The 17,401-nt window shown below is 48.0% G+C and overlaps 1 protein-coding gene and 1 long non-coding RNA gene across 2 annotated transcripts in view; one reads left to right on the forward strand and one right to left on the reverse strand.

Annotated features, from left to right (window-relative positions):
• Positions 1-3,664: 3,664 nt before the first annotated feature.
• SCHIP1 (schwannomin interacting protein 1) overlaps positions 3,665-17,401 on the forward strand; it is a 132,486-nt gene continuing 118,749 nt past the window's right edge. Inside the window, exon 1 of the mRNA XM_051781868.1 lies at positions 3,665-3,688. Within this exon, the coding sequence (XP_051637828.1) occupies positions 3,680-3,688 (9 nt within the window). The 5' untranslated portion in view covers positions 3,665-3,679. The remainder of the gene's footprint in view (positions 3,689-17,401) is intronic.
• Positions 4,450-5,712, reverse strand: LOC127468608 (uncharacterized). The gene is made up of 3 exons (XR_007903612.1): positions 5,636-5,712; positions 5,085-5,170; positions 4,450-4,662 (listed from the first exon to the last, which is right to left on the reverse strand). It is a non-coding gene; the product is annotated as an uncharacterized LOC127468608 (long non-coding RNA).

The raw sequence follows: 17,401 nt of genomic DNA on the forward strand, positions 1-17,401 counted from the left end.
AACAAAACCTGGTTAAACTCAAATCTTCCTAACAGAGGGGGTAAAACCGATGGGGGGGGTTGCAATGGTGGGGTCAGGGGGGATGCAGCAATGCCAAAGACCTTGTTTCCTCTCTTTTTTTTTTCCACAAGCAAATGACAGAAAGGAGAGTTGGGGTGTTGTTAAAGCACTTGGCTCAAAGAGCAGCTTTCTAGTGATCTTCTTATTCGAGGGAAAAATTAAACTTGTCTCTACCCAATATTCTGCAGATTGGAAATGCAGCTTTTCATGGACAGAACTTCAATGCTGGCATAAAAACCACGTCTGGAAACCAAAATGGGAACCAAAGGCCGAGTTCAGAAATTGTGGAATCACAGAATGTTCGGGTTGGAAGGGGTCAAAGCTCCTCCAGTGCCACCCCCTGCCCTGTGCAGGGACACCTGGCACTGGCCCAGGTTGCTCCATCCCTGTCCAACCTGGCCCTGGACACTTCCATGCTGGCCCTGGTGCTAAGGAAAGTGTGGGATGTGTGGGATGTGTGGGTGCAACATTCCCAAGCCTTCCTGGGCACAGGGATTTGATGTTCCCCCTGTGGTGGGTTGTCCAAGCATCGAGTGCCAGCCCACCATAAATTTTTGGCCCCAAAACTGGGTGTTGTCCCCATGGGAGGAGTGGAATTGCCTCATTTTGATTTGTTATTGTATTATAGAAATTTCTCTCAATCCTGTTTCGCTCTGCAAAGCAGCTCAAGGAGGGACAGAGTGTTTTTCAGTCAATCATCTGCTGTTATAAATGGAAGGCAACTCTGTGAAAGGTCTAAAGGCAGAAATCCAATGCTCTGAGGGAAAAAACCAGCTCAAGTGCAGGGAAGGGATGTGTAACAGAGCCCTTAAAGTGTTTCAGACCAAGGTGGTTTGAGTTCTGCCTCAGCTCTGAGAAACACATGTGAAGATAAATGAAGGGCTGGAGCTGGAATTAGGGCTGTGCTGGTTGTTGGGACACTTGGCTGAGGGCAGAGATGGACACAGCAGGATCCAAGAAAAGCAGGGAAAAAACCCAACCTCTGAGCAAAACTTGCTTCGTTCTTTTTCCAACCTTAATGATTTTGTGATGTCTCAGAAGCTTTGTTACATCCTGGTGATGATCCCTTCTCAGTCACGGGGGGACAGAGGATAGATTAAAAGAAATAATTATCAGCTGAGCATGCTATGTATTTTTTCAGAGCAATATGTGATTTAGACAGACTCCAGCTCAGGAAAATCCCTTATTTAGCCAGTCCTCACCCCCTGGTTTGCTCCTACCCCTCCTCCCTCTGCCCAGCCCCTTGGAGCCAGGAATTCCAACACCCTCCAGATGCTTCAGCATCTTCCCCATCAGAAAGTGCATCTCCCTTTTCAGCTGCCAAAATATTTGACAGAAATGGGTGTTCTAAAGGCATGAGTGGAGCAACAGGGAACTTGTCTGAGGACTGGAGAGAGTCCTTGAGAAACTCAGTGTGCCCCAGGAGGGTGAGGAGCCTGTGGAGTCAGGAACTGGTGACATAAGATACATGATCCCACCTTTCCCAGGTCTCCCAGGCTTCACTTCCTCCATGGAATCAAAGATTTTGTCCATTTTTATAGCCCTGATGTAGTTCCTTAATTTTTGGTGAGTGGGTTGTTAGATGGTGAAACTGTCTGGTCACAGAATCACAGAATTACAGGATGGCTTGGGCTGGGATCTAAGAATAGGCTTTAAAGAACCTTAAAGATCAAATATTGGGAAGGAATTCCTGGCTGGGAGGGTGGGGAGGCCCTGGCACAGGTTGCCCAGAGAAGCTGTGGCTGCCCCTGGATCCCTGGGAGTGTCCAAGGCCAGGTTGGACGGGGCTTGGAGCAGCCTGGGCTAGTGGAAGGTGTCCCTCAGCTTTGGAGCTGAGCTCTGGAGAGGATCCAAAGGCCGTGGCATCGCTGCCATTGAGGATTTCTCTGCTTCTAAACATCCCCAAATATTTTGCTCTTTGCACAAAGCTCTTCCCCCCTCCCTGGGCTTTGTGTCACTAATGAATTCCTGGTTGTTTGTTCCAGTTTGATTCCCTGCCCACACAGGGCTGGTTTATTCACAAACAGGGAAGGATCCCTCCAGTCATTCAGCTTTGCTCGACTCCTCACTCTCCTTTGTTGGCTAAATTAAAACCCACCCAAAGCTGCAGGATCCTCACTCCCAGTTTGCAGATCTGTAATTAGGAGGAGCTGTATTTATATTTATATTTACCCAGGCACTGCCTGAACTTGGAGCCCCATTTTCCAGGAGTGTGTTATCAGGGCAGTGAAGGAAGGCAGCTGAATTCAGCCCCTCAGTCACACAGTTTAACCCACACTGTGGGGAGCCTTTTTTTTTTTTTCCCTTCCCTTTTCCTGCCAGGAAAGTGTTTATTTACAAATTTTCCCTGAGTTGACATTCCCTTTGCATCCATGGCTGGAAAACCTCTGAACACAGCAGACTGCACATCCCTGACGTGCTGGGGTTCAGTGGGAAGATTCAAAATTAAGCCTTTTCACTCCCAGCATTTCAAACCACCAATTTTTGCACGTTCTAGAAATTCAGATTTAGACACTTGCTTAGTGACCCTGTTTGCTGACACCATAGGCTTTGACCTATGAAAAATTTGGAATTATTAATATTGTTGTTTATTATCTTAACTCTGGGCTTGTTTATTTTCCCCTTATTGCCTGAAAAAGCATAAACATTTGGACAAGTTTAGTCTCAGCTCACTGACACTTTCACCACCTGCTTGAAATCATCTGAATTATCTCCATAAAACGCATTTCAGCTTCTTGGCAATAATAGAAAAAACCCTAAAGAAATTTGTTTATGTGCCTAAAGAGTGCTATAAAACCCTGGGAAGCCACTTTGAGACAGAGTAGGAATTTGAGTTGCCACTGTGTGTGGGTTTAATACAATTTACAGCGAGCTGATGGAACGAGCTATTTGAAGTTTGTGCTGGCACCTTGTCTTTTTATATATACATATAAATAAAAAATACATTATTTATATATATATAAATAAAAAATACATTATATATATATATAAATAAAAATACATTATTTATATATATAAATAAAAATACATTATTTATATATATAAATAAAAAATATATTGTCTATATATATATAAATAAAAAATACATTGTTTATATATATATAAATAAAATTTACATCAAGCTGATGGAATCAGCTATTTGAAGTTTGTGCTGGCAAATATATATATAAAACGTGGAGAGAGATATATATGTATAGAATATATGTGTGTCTATGTGTGTCCATACCTACCACAGGATTTAATTTTGGCTCCAGCATTGTTCCTGACCAAACGGGCTGCACGTCTTTGCCGCCTGTAAATCCAAGTTTCCCTTCATTCCCGCGGCTGCTGGGCTCGGAATGACAGCGGATCCATCCCTGCGCTGGAGAGTTGCCAGAAGTTTCTCATCTCGCTGGCTGTGGGCTGCGAGCTCCCGCTCTGGCTCTCTCATATTTTTATTTTTTTTTTTTATTTTTTCCCCCCTCTTTGAGGTTTTTCTGGTGCCTCCCGAGCGAGCTCAACTCCGAGGTTCGCAGCTTCCCTCCCTCCCGCTATTCCAGCCGCAGCCTGGGAGCAGCCGGGAGCGCGTGGCCGTGGCATTCCTGCCTTCCTTCCCCGCGGGCGGCTCGGCAACTTCACCATGCGGCTGGTAAGGGATTTAATTCTCTAAATAAAGCCCTGAACCTCCCCCTCCGTGCAGCTCCGGGGGGTTTTGGGGGATCGCGGCTTCCTCGGAACTCCCTAAATCCGGGCTGCCGGGGGGCGGCGGAGCCCAGCGGGACATGGATGCTGTTTGTTTTACTCGCCAGCCAGGGATGCACGGGCCGATTTCCTTAAGGAATCGTGGATCAGGCAGCACTTTTTCCTTGAGGTTCGAACGAACGGAGCTTAGCAGATGCGATTCCTACCGTGTGAGTTTATCAGGGAAGCTGAGATGTGGGGCTGGCAGAGGGGAGAAGCATCTCCGTGTGGGGACAGTTTGGAGAAGATGCCTGGGAATTGGGAGGGCTGTGCCGAGCTCTGGCCACGCTGCCGTGCCGGGATTTCGCCGGGTTTAACAGCCTTTTGCCTTTGGCTCTGCAATTACTGGGGGCAAAACGTGGCTGCGGTTCGTGGGGTGACACCACGGGGGGCTCAGCCTCGGGATTCCGCAGGAATCCGAGCCCTGGAATAGCAGATCAATGCAGGGCTCCCGGAGGCAAGAGTTCAGCTGTCTGTGAGCAGGGAAAAGCTGCGGGCTGTGCCGGGAGCAGCGCGGGGAGCGGGGCTGGATCCCTATGAAGTCATCCAGGGAACGCGGCGGGACCAATCCGGGCTCCCACGGTGGGCAGGGGACTGAAGTCATTCAGCTCGGATTGATCGAGCCTTTATTTTTGGCGTTCCTGCCCCGGGAGTTGTAACAGGCAGAGATTCACAGATTTCCAGGCTGGTTTAGGAGCGAATCCCGTGTTCTCTCAGCAGAGCTTCCCTCAGGAGCAGCTCCCACAGGGTGTTCCTGGACATCCCAGACGGGGCACCCTCTCTGTCCAGGGCACAAACAGCCCACGAGGCTTTTCCAAACACTGCTTGGATGTGTCCACACCATTCCAAGGCTATCCAGCAGAACGTGATGGATGGAAGTGGCTGGATGGAAACACCACAGAGTGGAAACTAAACCAGGGGGTTTATTAACTCCCAGGAGACAGAGCAGAGGAACATGAGACAGCACAGGGAGTCCCAGCTGGCTGGGAGTGTTTCTTCAGGCATTCCATGGGCAGGGATCCGACCCAGGGGGTGAGGATCCATCCTGCCCAGACAATCCCTCCTCTTAACCCAGTGGGAAAGGAGGAGGAGGAGGTTTAGCATGTTGGTATTGATGGATCTGCCACTGCTCCCAGCTCTCGTGTGGGTGGGTGGAAAGAAGCAAATATTGAATTATCCTTTCGACAAAGCTGGAATTAATCTGAGCTTTTATGTTTTCCAGGACAACTTGTCAGACAATGTAAACTCATTTGCTAAATTGCACAGGAAAAAAAAAAAGGCTGCTTTAGGAATACCTGATTTACCTAGAGCTGGATGTGTTTTCATTCCTTTTACTGCCTTGGTTCAAGTTTTGCAGCTTTCCAGTAGGTTGGATGAGCTCCACAGGAGTCTTATAAATAAAAGAAATCCATAAAGAATTTCCCTGGGCAATGAGGTGCTGGGACTCACTTCATGTTCTCAGTGCAGCTCTGGAAAAGCCTCTGGCTTTGTGTCCAACACTTCCCCCCCCTGCCTGCACTGTGCATTTCAAAGAACAGATAGAATGTGAGACCTTCCCTTGCTTTAAATCTCTGGCCTCTTAAAACTCTGATTTTATGTCAGTCGAGGCCCCTGCAGGTTCTCACTCCTGCAGTTTGTGGACTCCTGCAATCTCAGTAAAACCCAGGGGACCATTTCTATGCCCAAGGGCTAAATCCTTGGTTTGTGTTCAGAAGCTTGTACAGGGCTGAGATCAAATGCAAGGCAGGTGTTTGTACTTACAGCAATTTCCCTGGATGCCACAGAAAATACAGTAGTAAATGACATGTTGGTTGTGCTGTGCTCTCTGAAGGTGAATTTTTACTGTTTTGGGTACCTGTGGCTCTTAAGTGTCCTGATTTCAGCTGGGAAAACACACTAAACCAAATATTCAATTCTTTTGACATCTGAAAAACCTGCATTGTGACATCCTGGAGCACCAGGAGGGCCGGAATTGAGGTGGGCAGGAGATGTGGAACCCCCAGGTGTTGTCCCAGCTCTCTGTGATGTCCCCTGAGCAGCAGAGGCTGGCACCTGAGTCCAAACTGCTCCTCTGCACCAGCCTGGATGAATAAATACAGCGTGCACAATCCCCCACAGCTACACCAGGGGTACCTGGGAATGCCCTGGGAAAAAAATAGGGATGTCTGGGGTTTAGCTGGAGTTTGGTCACGGGGTGAAGGCAGCTCTGCTTGGGCAGGATGTGGAGACAGTTCCATTTGGCAAGGTCACAGAGTCTAAAAAGTGGCTTTGAGATGAAAAAAAAGCAGTGCTGGGGAAAATATCTATGAGGGAACAGTAATGATCAGCTCTTCTTCAGCACCTCTGTGAGGAGGGGAGTCAGCTGAGCTGAGACAACACTTCATTTAAAGGGCTGGTAAAGGAGTGGAACCCTCAAGTTGGCCTTAGGAAAACTGGGAATGGTGATAAATGGGTCCTGGGAGAACCAGACTGACATGGCAGACACTGAAATGGGCCATTAAATTGTAGGATATGGTCCAGACTGAGCTGTGGGGAGACAAAGAGGAAAGGAGCTCCCAGCCCATGGCACTGGGGGGGATTCCCCAGGCAGTCTGAGGATGGATTTAGTAACACCTGGAAGCAAGAGACCTGTTGGAGATGGTGTTTGACCCCAAGCATTGACTGTGACGATGCTCCTCAGTCACAGCCAGTCCTCCCCTGGCCAGGATGGCTCAGAGGAGCTGCTTCCTGGTGCTAAAAGCAAAATATATGTCATTTCCTAAATAGGAAAAATCAGGAATATGAACCACTCACCCACCTGAAACTGCTGCTTTCAAGGAGGGGAATCACACTGAATTATTTCTTGGGGTAGGAGAGCTGTAATGCATGAGATGATAAAGACACAATTATGCTGAATATAGGAAAATTTCCCTGTTGTAGGGTAATTTACAGCAGGCAAAAGAACCCCAACAGGGAGCCAAATGAAATTTTACTGCTTAAGCACTGAAAAAGAGCTGTGCCCAAATAAATACAGCACACATTACACTGGGTAACTGGATTCAGGTTTTTCTTAAAAATCCCTATTGCCAGTCCGTGGCAAAAGAAATTAGTAGTAAAACTCGGGGTTATTTTCAGAACTCAATGAGGTGTTTAAATAGGACTGTTAAATTTGGAGTGTTTAAAACACCCGTAAAATGTAGGTGTTCAACAGGACTATTAAATGCAAAGGTGCTTTTCAACAGCAGCCACGCCGTGCTGGTGAGGAATTAGGACAATAAAAGCAGGAGAACAGGGGGAACTTTTCCAGGAATTCCAGCCCAGGACTGAGAATGTCGTGTTGGATGCTCCGTGTGAGCCACTGGATGAGGAGATTGGTGTCATCAACCCACCATGGCCAATTTTAGGGACATGTCTGAAAACAGCTAAGCTCCTTAGGAGCAAAAGGATTTGCAGGAAGTGCTCCCGAGCCCTTCTCCTCCCAGCACGGCTGGAATTTCCCGAAAGGATTTGTACAAACACTTTGTAGGGTCGTTGCAATCCTCGGTGACACAAATCCCCCCTCCCTGCAGCTTCCCCTGCCCTTCCCACCCAGCCAACAGCCCGGCACAAGAACAAATTCCATGTGTTGGTGGTCTCTGGGTTGGTTTCCCTCCCAGAACGATCAGTTTTTCCAGGAATTCGGGGGTTTTATGGAGTACTCTCCTCTCAGTGCCACCTCGGTGCATCAGCCTAAAAACAACCAGGTGTCTGCTGGAGGGTTTCTGTGGGAATTACTGTAATTGCTGCACCTGAAATCCCTGGAATTAGCCCCAGTCATGCTGGCTGAGGGGGGAGGAGGCCAATTCCCGAGGTGTGGGGATCTCCACCCAGTGGGGTGGGAGCTGGAGCCTTTTGGAGCAGGGAGAGCCAGCTTTGCCTTTCCCCTGCCTCGTGTCTGAGCTGCCCTCTGCACCCTTGGACCTGAGTGATGGGGGTGAAAAACAGGTAAGAAAGTGTTATTCCTCTTCTTGGGAGGGCTGGGAATGCGAGTGCAGAGGGATCTCCTGGAGCTGTTTGTTGTCCACATTTGCACCTTGAAAGGAGGAGTGTTCAAACGTGTTGTGGGGGGAGCAAGATGTGGAATTTGCCCTGTGGAATAACCTGCAGGCTCTGGAGAGAGGTGGCTGCTCTTCTTTCTCAGCCTCCATGGCTCCCATTGTCTCTGGAAATCTGCCTTTCCCCCTGGGAAAGGTGACTGGGAATTGCAAAGTCTGTGGAGATGCTGCTGGGCAGAACCTGCTTCTCTGAGCAAGTCCCAACCACCCAAAGCTCTGGGACTCCCTGTGCTGGGTTTTGGGGCTGTGTCCTGAAGCTGAATTGTCCCTGGAACTCGAGTGTTGCCTTTGGTTGGGTGCCAGCAGGATGGACCTGACTTGGCCTTGGTTGTGTTGCTGCTTCCAGATTTAATGACTGTGTTTGAGCAGGTTTTTATCAGCTTTGTGCTGTTGTTCCCGTGGTACATTTGTCTCCCTGAAGAACAGGGTGGGAGATTTTCTTTGGGGTTGGGCATTTGTTAAACTCAGGAGTTGAGAGGAAACAGTTTCTGAGCACAAACTGGAGAAATAAAATAACAATAATAATAATAATAAAGCAGCCCTTTGTTCACTGTCCCCAAATGCACAGGAGCTGTTCTTTGGGGTGTGTTGGAAATGCTTCATGGCTGGTGTCAACTGCTCAGAACAGAACTGGGAGGGTGGGGAGGCCCTGGCACAGGGTGCCCAGAGAAGCTGTGGCTGCCCCATCCCTGGGAGTGTCCAAGGCCAGGTTGGACAGAGCTTGGAGCAACCTGGGCTAGTGGAAGGTGCCCATGGCAGGGGGTGGCACTGGATGGGCTTTAAGGTCCCTTCAACCCAAACCTCTCTAGGATTTTGTGATTCTGTGACAGAAGCTTTTGTCTGTAGGAAATATAAACTATTCCTGGTCCAGTAGGAATGTTTTGAGAAGCTCCTCAAGAAAATGTTGATACTTTTGCAAGAAACCCAAAGATGCCTTGTTTGGTTGGTTTTGTTGTGTGTTTTTTAAGAAGAAAACCTACCAGACCATTTTGTAGCTTCTTCTGTACTGGCTTTCTTTAAGGCACAGAAACACCTTCATACAATACAAGAATACATCAAAAAATGCAGTTTCCTACACTTCAAAGCTCTGCTCCTTCTAAGAATGATCAGGAAAGAGGAAAATCCTTTTGGAGTGACCTTTTCCCTTCTGTTTCCACGAGTCCTGCTGTCCCTCCATCCCTAATAAGGAGTCCTCACTGCAGGGTGTTAATTTAGCCCATCTTGTTTATCCTTGCCGTGGTCCCACCTCCTGCAGCCCAGCCCTCCTGGCACATCCCTCCCAGCCCTCCTGGCACGTCCCTCCCAGCCCTCCTGGCACGTCCCTCCCAGCCCTCCTGGCACATCCATCCCAGCCATCCCAGCCCTCCTGGCACATCCATCCCAGCCATCCCAGCCCTCCTGGCACATCCATCCCAGCCATCCCTGCCCTCCTGGCACATCCATCCCAGCCATCCCTGCCCTCCTGGCACATCCATCCCAGCCATCCCTGCCCTCCTGGCACATCCATCCCAGCCATTCCTGCTGCATCCCAGGGAGCTGAGCCCGAGCTTTCTCTTGCCATCCCGGGCATCATCCCAGAAACATTAGGCTTGGCAATCTTTCAGCAGCAGTGGCTGGTGATCACAGGAGCTGCTGCCAACATTCCCTTGCCAGGGAGCAGCAGGAACAGCGGCCACACCTCGACAAAGGGCCTAATGAGCTGCATTCCCATCCCCTCAGGAACAGGGGATTCATCAGAGCAAAGCAAACCCAGCAGCCCTGGCACTTCCTTCCAGGGCCTTGGAAACATTCTGTTGTCTGGGTAGAGCAGTTTGGGATAAGCAGCCAGGACTGTGTTGGTGCTGGAGCACCAGTCAGGCACTGGAGCTCGAGCACTCATGGCTTTAATCTTTGGTTAAGGCACAGAAACATCTTTTATACAATCCCTGCCCATGACAGGGGTGGCACTGGATGGGCTTTAAGGTCCTTCCAGCCCAAACCAGTCTGCAATCTGTGAAAGCCCAGGAATTCAAATCTTTGGGCTACAGTTGGAAGCTGTGGGGAAGGAGGTGTTTGGGAGCATTGCCTGGTCTGCAGGTGCCTGCTGGAGATGGTGACAGGCAGAAAAGCTTCTGGATTTTGTGGGTTCTGTTGATTTTTGTTCCTTTTATTCCCCCCCCATCCTCCTGTCGAGGGTGGGTGAATGGATCATTCCCTTTTTGTGTGTTCCAGTCAGTCCAGAGCTTCCTCTGGATAAATTCCTGCAGGAATGTTGACAGCAGTGGTACAACCCAGCAAAGGTTGGCTCTTCTCTCTGGGAACTCTCAGGGTATTTTAAAGCCTGATGCAAAGTTCTTAATTCATCCTTTCCTTTCCTGTGACACTCCCTGTTGGAACATCCATTAGGAACAAACACAAACCCCTGATCAGTCCAAGTGAGCACTTTTGGAAGTGCTGTAGTTAAAAAATGTGACCTCAGCTCTTATTTCTCAAGCCAGGAGGTGTCTCTGGGGTGAATCCAAAGCAGGTTTTAGTGGAACTTCATCAAAAAAGGCCTTGAAAGAGCAAAACCTGAAAAGGGAAATATGGTTAAAATTGCATTTTTGCTTTGGTGGAGATTTTTGCATCAGGTCTGGTGGGCTCAGATGAGGTGGTGTCGATGCCTCAGTATTAGGAAGAACTTGCTGTTTGTTTTGCAGCTCCATTTTCTGCAGGAATGGTCTTGCTTCCCGTTTTTAATGAAAAAAATCTATTTCTGACCTTCTGTGTTTGCAGAGGAGAACTTGCAAACGTGAAGCACAAATATTCACAGCTTTTAGAGTAACTCTTTTTTTTAATTGAGTTTTGTGACATTTGGTGCTTCAGTTCATGGATTTTGAATGATAATACAGCGGGTTTGAAGTATTTTGCAAATCACTGACACTGCAGCAGATTTTGTGAGTTAATCATAAATGGGATAAACCACGTGAAAAACATCATATTTTACTTTTTAGAATTGAAGAATTATATGTTATGAATCCTGTTAGGAGAGATTTCCTCCCATCTCATAAATTACTTGGAGACTACTTAAGGAAAGAAGGAATAGGAAGTAAAATTGGAATGTTTGATGTTAGTTTTTCTCTATTTTTATCTTTCTCCTCACTTTTTATCTCCTTCCCATTCTGAGTCTTTCATGCAGTGACTGAGGACAGAGTTCCCTGTCCTTTGTGTGAAATGTAATAAATTATAAACTTATTTTTAACTATTTTTATCTTGCCTTACCATTGATTTACCAGCTTTATGTGTGTTCACTGGCAATGTGCAGTCTGGAGGAGGTGAAAAAAAATCCCAAAACTTATGTTCTTATTTTAATTTTTATTTTTTAATAAATGTGCCCTCCCTGAAGCCCCAGGTGGGTAAATGGGGCAGAGGTGCCCCTGTCACAGTGGTGGCAGCAGGTCACTGATATCCTGCCAGGGGAAACCACCCACCTTGTGGTCCAGAGCCTCAGCTGGGAGTTCATCCTTCTGTGGTCACCTATCCATTGTTGTCCTTTTATCCTGGATACCCCAACCTGCCTTTCCATTGGCAAGATCCTGCTGGGTCGTGTCTTCTCCTGAACTCAGGGGCTGCTGTGGGAGAGCATTTCATGGGTTCTGTTGGAATTTCGTGCTCCTTTTCCGAGAAATGCCAATATTCAATCCCAGAAATCCCTGTAATCCACGTAATCCATGGAGATGAGAAGCTTTTCCCCAGCCTGGCCACTCTGGTGACTTTTCCTTGGGCTGAGGCTTCATCCAAGTGTCCCAGAACCACGTGGATGTGGCATTGAAGGACCTGCTTTAGTGGTGGCCTTGGTGCTGCTGATTGATGGTTGGATTTGGTGACCTTAAAGGTCTTTTCCAACCTTAATCATTCCATGATTCCCAACCTGGGTCTAACCTCCCAGCTGCAGGAATGTTACCATGAGGTTTACATGTAAATCCTAATTACATTCTCCAGTGTCTCTTGCATTTCACTCATTAATGGCAAGTTTAACCTGCCCTTAATTTCACCCAAATTCAGTGTTTTTACAGTCTTCATTAGGTTTGACTTGCTGTTAATCTCATCTGCTGCTCATCTCTTTTCCCTACATAAATAATAAAAGTGCAGCTCTGGAGCTCTGGGAAGCTCCTTTCAAGCTGGGAAAGTTTTTGCTCATTTTGTCCCTGATGCTCAAGCAGGGAATTCATTGACATTCCATGGGAGCTCAGCTACCCCTCAACTGCTGCCACTTCGTCCCTGCTTCAGAATATTATTTACATTTATTAAAAACAACACTTGGACAGTGTTCAACTCGGTTTATTTTAGAAGAAACAACGTAAACAAGCTGCTTTCAGAAACACAGACCCTTCAGATGTGAGGGGGTTTTATTAACACTTAATGCTTTAAATCACTTCAGTTAAGCTGAAGTGTTTTACATGCTCAAAGGTGAAAACATGAGCAGTTCTTTAAGGAACCTTTTGTTTAAATTGATCTCTGCAGTTGTGCATGTCCTGTGGAATTCCTGCTGGCAGGGAGAGGCTCATTTTGGGTGATTCTGCATTTGTGCTCCATGGTCTTGATTCCATAAAAGGTTCCTGGATTTTAGGCTTAGCTTAAAGAATTTCTCCTCGAGCAGCAGCTCATTGTCAGAGGTAATTTGGTGCCAGCAGAGCTCCTGGGTGGGCAGTTCTGATTTATGTGGGAATCAAAGTGGCAGTGCAGTGCTGTTCCCTCCCTTGGGAAGCATCTCCCCCACAGTTCTCCTGGGATTCTGAGCGAGGGTCTCACTGGATGAACTGAAAGGCTCAAAGCTCTCGGTGCTGCTGCCCTGTGCTCCCTCCAACTGGGCTGAACTTCAGAGCTCCCCTGGCTGGAGCTGCTGCAGGGCTTTGCTTCCCATGGGAAGTGTCCGATTCCGACGTCGTTCAGCTGGATTTTGTGGAATCATGGAATGGTTTGGGCTGGAAGGACCTTAAAGCCCATCCAGTCCCTGCTGTGGGCAGGGACACCTTCCACTAGCCCAAGTTGCTCCAACCTGGCCCCTCTTTTTTCCTTCTTTCCCTGGGAAATGCAGGAGGCCAACAGTGCCTGCTGGGGCATTTTCCATTGAACAGCCAGGCTGTTGTGGTGCTTATTGATCCCAAACATCAGCAGGATTGCTTTGGAATTGGGATGGAAAATGTCCACTCACAAAGGCAGAGATGCCAAAACCGCCTGGGAGCTGCTGCTGGGGTTTAAGCTCAGCCTAAAGAGGATGGAACACGTGTGTAAGCCCATTTTTGGGTCAGTGTTTCAGCAACTGCTTAGATTTGTGTCAAACTCCCCGTCCCAATAGTCACAAAAGTGGAATCTGCTTATACCTAAAAGTACAGACCCAAACTGTACTTTTAGAGTAACTCTTTTTTTTTTTTTTTTTTAATTGAGTTTTGTGACATTTGGTGCTTTGGTTCACAGATTTTAAATGATGATATAGTGGGTTTGAAGTATTTTGCAAATCACTGACACTGCAGCAGACTTTGTGAGTTAATCATAAACGGGATAAACCACGTGAAAAACATCCTATTTTATTTTATTAACTAGGTAAAATTAAAGCAGAGTGTTCAAACTGAGCTGTGTGTCCCAGGCAGAGGGATTGATCTTGGATTACCCATTTACAAGCACTGCTGCTGATTGGAAATGATTCTCAGAGCTCAATGCAGCATCACAGGGAGTGTGTGACACAAAACAAGAGTAATTTTAAACTGATTGTGACTTTGGGCAAAGTTATCTTTTGTGAAGTCTGGAAAACAAGGTAATCTCTGCCTTCCTCCAAGAAACAAAGCAGGTTAATGTCACTGGAGCAGGGGATTTAATGGCTGCTCTGCAATTTAAAAGCCACGTTCTCCGTGGGTTTATGATTGGAAGGGACATAATTAAAAGTAGAACAGAGGCCTGGGGATGATGGATGTGACCCCCCCATGGCTGCTGAGGAGCCTCTGGAATTTTTCCCTGGCAGAAGGTTGACAGGAGATTCACCATCAGGACAGAAAACATATTCACCCAGGGCTGGGGGAGGGGAGTTGCAGGGAAACCTGTCACTGGGAGAAGCCTCATGAATATTCTGACACAGATTTTAATTGAAACTCTGGGTTTAATTGGTGGAGAGCTTCGTGTTCACGTCCTGAGGTGATGGATGTGCCCCACCAGAGGGGGGTTCCCTGCCTGGAGATGAAGTGGCCCAAGACACTGAGTGCTCGTGGTGCCTGTCACAGCCCTAAAAATAACAGCATTAAGTAATTAAGTAATTCAGCATCTTACATTTATAAAAATGAGCCCTGCAGTGATCTCTGACAGGGTAAATTGTATTGTGCTCAGGGAGCCCAATCCAGTGGACAAGATTAATGGTCATGTAATGGGGAGAGAAGGCTGGAAACACGTTTTCAGTACAGAAATTAAGAGGCATTAATTTAGACATAAGAGGCATAAATGTTTGAAGACATTGGCTGGCTCGGAGTGGTAACATATAATAACAGCACTTTTCAAGTTTATTACTGTTTGCAGTATCACAGATGGCTGCAAATTGTAGGGCTCTCTTCTATTGTGTCTTTCCCCTCTGCCAAATTAACAAAAGAATGTGAAATCTTGGCCAGCCTTAATGCAGTGCATATGTTAACCATGGCAATTGCCTCCTCGTGCCACTGAATTGATGGAAGCAAGACAAGATGTGGGGAAATGTGTGTGTTTTAGTTGGTACTGGGGCTTATTTTGGGATTCAGACTTATGTTCCCTGGAACAGGAATACATTTGCGTTCCGTGTTTGCCAGCACATTTCTGGTCGGAGTGCTTTCGGGTTCCACTCGCTGCTGGGTGTATTTGGGGACAGAAACTTCTGTTCAGGATAAACTGGAGCTCTCTGGAAGGTGAACAGCTTCACATTTGGCGGGAGGCTCCTGTTTGGAGGGGCTGTGCCCCACCTGGCCCCGCGGACCCACAGTTCTGAGGGATGTGTTGCTTTGGATCCCGGAGAGGTGACAGCCCTGATCTCAGCCTGGTGACTCGGGGAAGATAATCACTGATGGTGGATTTATTTCAGCCCACTTGGAGCACAGCCTTGTGTTTCTCCTCGTGGGAAAGCCCAGATGTGTCCCCAGCAGCTCTCCCTGACTCTGGAGCAGCCTCCCAGCTAAACCTGCGGATGGAGCTCCCTCCAACACAGCAGTGCTGCTGTTGGGAGCACATCCTGCTCTGAGTTATGGCCAGGAGGAAATAATTCCTTCATTTCAGCTCTCCCACCTGTGCCATTGCTGAGCTGGGTCCTGCAGAGCCCCCTGGGATCCATCCCCCTGCCTGGGCACTGCCCGAGCTGGGAGGAAACCCGCAGGGTGTTGGGATGTAATTTATGCCAGTGAGCAGATTTAAATTATGGAAATCACTGTCTGCGCTGAATCTGCCATCTGGAAAAAGTTATGCATACAAAAATCTGTCGGGGCAATGCAGGGGACAAGGTATCACTGAAAGGGAGAAGGGCTGAGGGGGTAAAACCAACCTGCTGGGGGAAGATTTATTCACCTGCTCCAAGCCCAGGGGTGAAGCTGCTGTTCTGTAATAAGCAGCTTAATGTAGTAGGGCTGAAACAATTGTTTAAAGCTGCTGTGGAGCCTGAGGGCTTCCTTGTTCTCAGGAACAAGTGAAATGCAGGTTGGGATGCAAAGGAGGGCAGGAGGGAAAGGGCATAACCAGGGGTGCAGGGGCCAGTCAGCAATGCAGGGGTGGGGGCAGAGGAGATGAGGTCTGGCCTGAAAGGTTTGGGGCAGAGGAGAAGTTCTGCAGCCATTCTACATGTGATATTTTTGTAATAAAGGGGAATTGGAGGAGTAAAAGACTACAGCATTTATTACCCCGCTGGTGTATATTTAGGCTGGATCTCAGGAAATGGTTCACCCCGAGGGTGGTTGGCACTGCCCAGGCTCCCCAGGGCAGTGGGCACGGCCCCAAGGCTGCCAGAGCTCCAGGAGGGTTTGGATGATGCTCTGAGGGACAGGGTGGGATTGTTGGGGTGTCTGTGCAGGGCCAGGAGTTGGACTCATGATCCCTGTGTGTCCTTCAAGCTCAGGATATTCCATCATTCTACATTAGCTGTACATCCTGGAGCTGCATCACCTGATGGAGCAGGTTTTGTGGGCAATAATCCCTTTGGGAGCAGGAATTGCCTTCCCTTCTGCCCCCAGGAGGTCCCAGGGTGAGACCTCTGCAGAGCCCCCCCAACAGAAATCAGTATTAAAGGGTTAAGGACTTGTAGAACTGCCTGGAAAGGCAGAGGTTTGTTCTTCACATGCTCCCAAACAGTAAAGGCTCTTGGTTTTTCACAAACCCATCACTCATTTCAGCTCAGCCTCTCCTGAGCTGCTCCAGTTTGGGGCAGCAGCAGCCCCTGGGTGCTGTGTCATCCATCCCGTGGTGTATCTGTGATGTTCCATAAAGCAGAGCAGTAATTACAGGATGCTTTGTGTCACATTTTATTCTCTGCTCCTGCAGAGCACGGGGAGCACCATTTCAGGGAGTTATAGCCCAGCCCTGTGCCTGCACACCCAGGAACTCTGTGGGTAATTTAAAACAATCCCAGTTGGAGCTGTCCCTGCTGCTCCTTAACAAGCGTGGCAGCTCCTGCTGCACTGCAGAAGGGAAACAAATATTTCCCATTTCCACTGGAACCCCCCAGAGCTGCCTTACTGTGACAAACTATTGTCCCTGGGTTGTATTCCCAGGAGCCATTACCAGATCCTGTTTAGGAAGTGTAACATGATCTCATGTATTCCTAATTATTTGGGAGATGAAGGGATAAACACTTCACAGAGCTATTTTTTTTGTTTCACTTACCATCCTCATAACTTGCAGAGCAGCTGGGAGTGCTTCCCCTCTTTGCACTGCTGTTTATTGAACTGTTCCTTAATGAAGTGGATCAGAAATATTGAATATTGGGACACTGAGCTTTCACCTGGGGCTGGAGTTTGGATTAATAGTTTCAGGGAGTGGGTTGCTGGACAGTGGAGGAGCAGCATCATTTCCTGAGACAATAATGCTGGTTAAATTAAAGATTACAGAGCTGTGGAGGGAAGAGCTCTGAGCTTGGTGTCTCTGCAGCTTGTTTTTCACAGCATCCCCTCACCTCTTGGAGGCTCAAGGATGAGTGTTGCTGAGTTAATGGACTGGCAAAGCTGGGCTTTGTTTTGAGCCAGCTCAGTGTGGAAGCTTTGAAGGGCACATCAGCAGAGCCTGCTGTGGCAGGATAATGAGTGAGGGGACACATTCCCCCGTGCTGGGAGTCACCCCCCCTTCCCTCAGCCTGGGCAGAGCGTGGCTGGGCTGAGAAAAGGACTAAAGGGAAAATTCACTGCTTGTGGTGGAGTCCTAAATCTGGGCAGTAATTCCAGCTTGGATTCCCTGGTTCATCACCTTTGATCCCAATCCTGGACCAGCAGCAGTGCACTGCAGGGCTAATTAGGTACCAGCAGAAGTCACATTCTTGGAGTGGTGTTTCCCCCTGGATCTGGGCTTGGGGCTGCTGGTGTTGTGTGCAGACAGGCATG

This window comes from Manacus candei, unplaced genomic scaffold (genome assembly GCF_025592945.1).
Source record: "Manacus candei isolate 608988 ecotype Guabito, Panama unplaced genomic scaffold, ASM2559294v1 h1tg000015l, whole genome shotgun sequence".
Lineage (NCBI taxonomy): Eukaryota > Metazoa > Chordata > Aves > Passeriformes > Pipridae > Manacus > Manacus candei.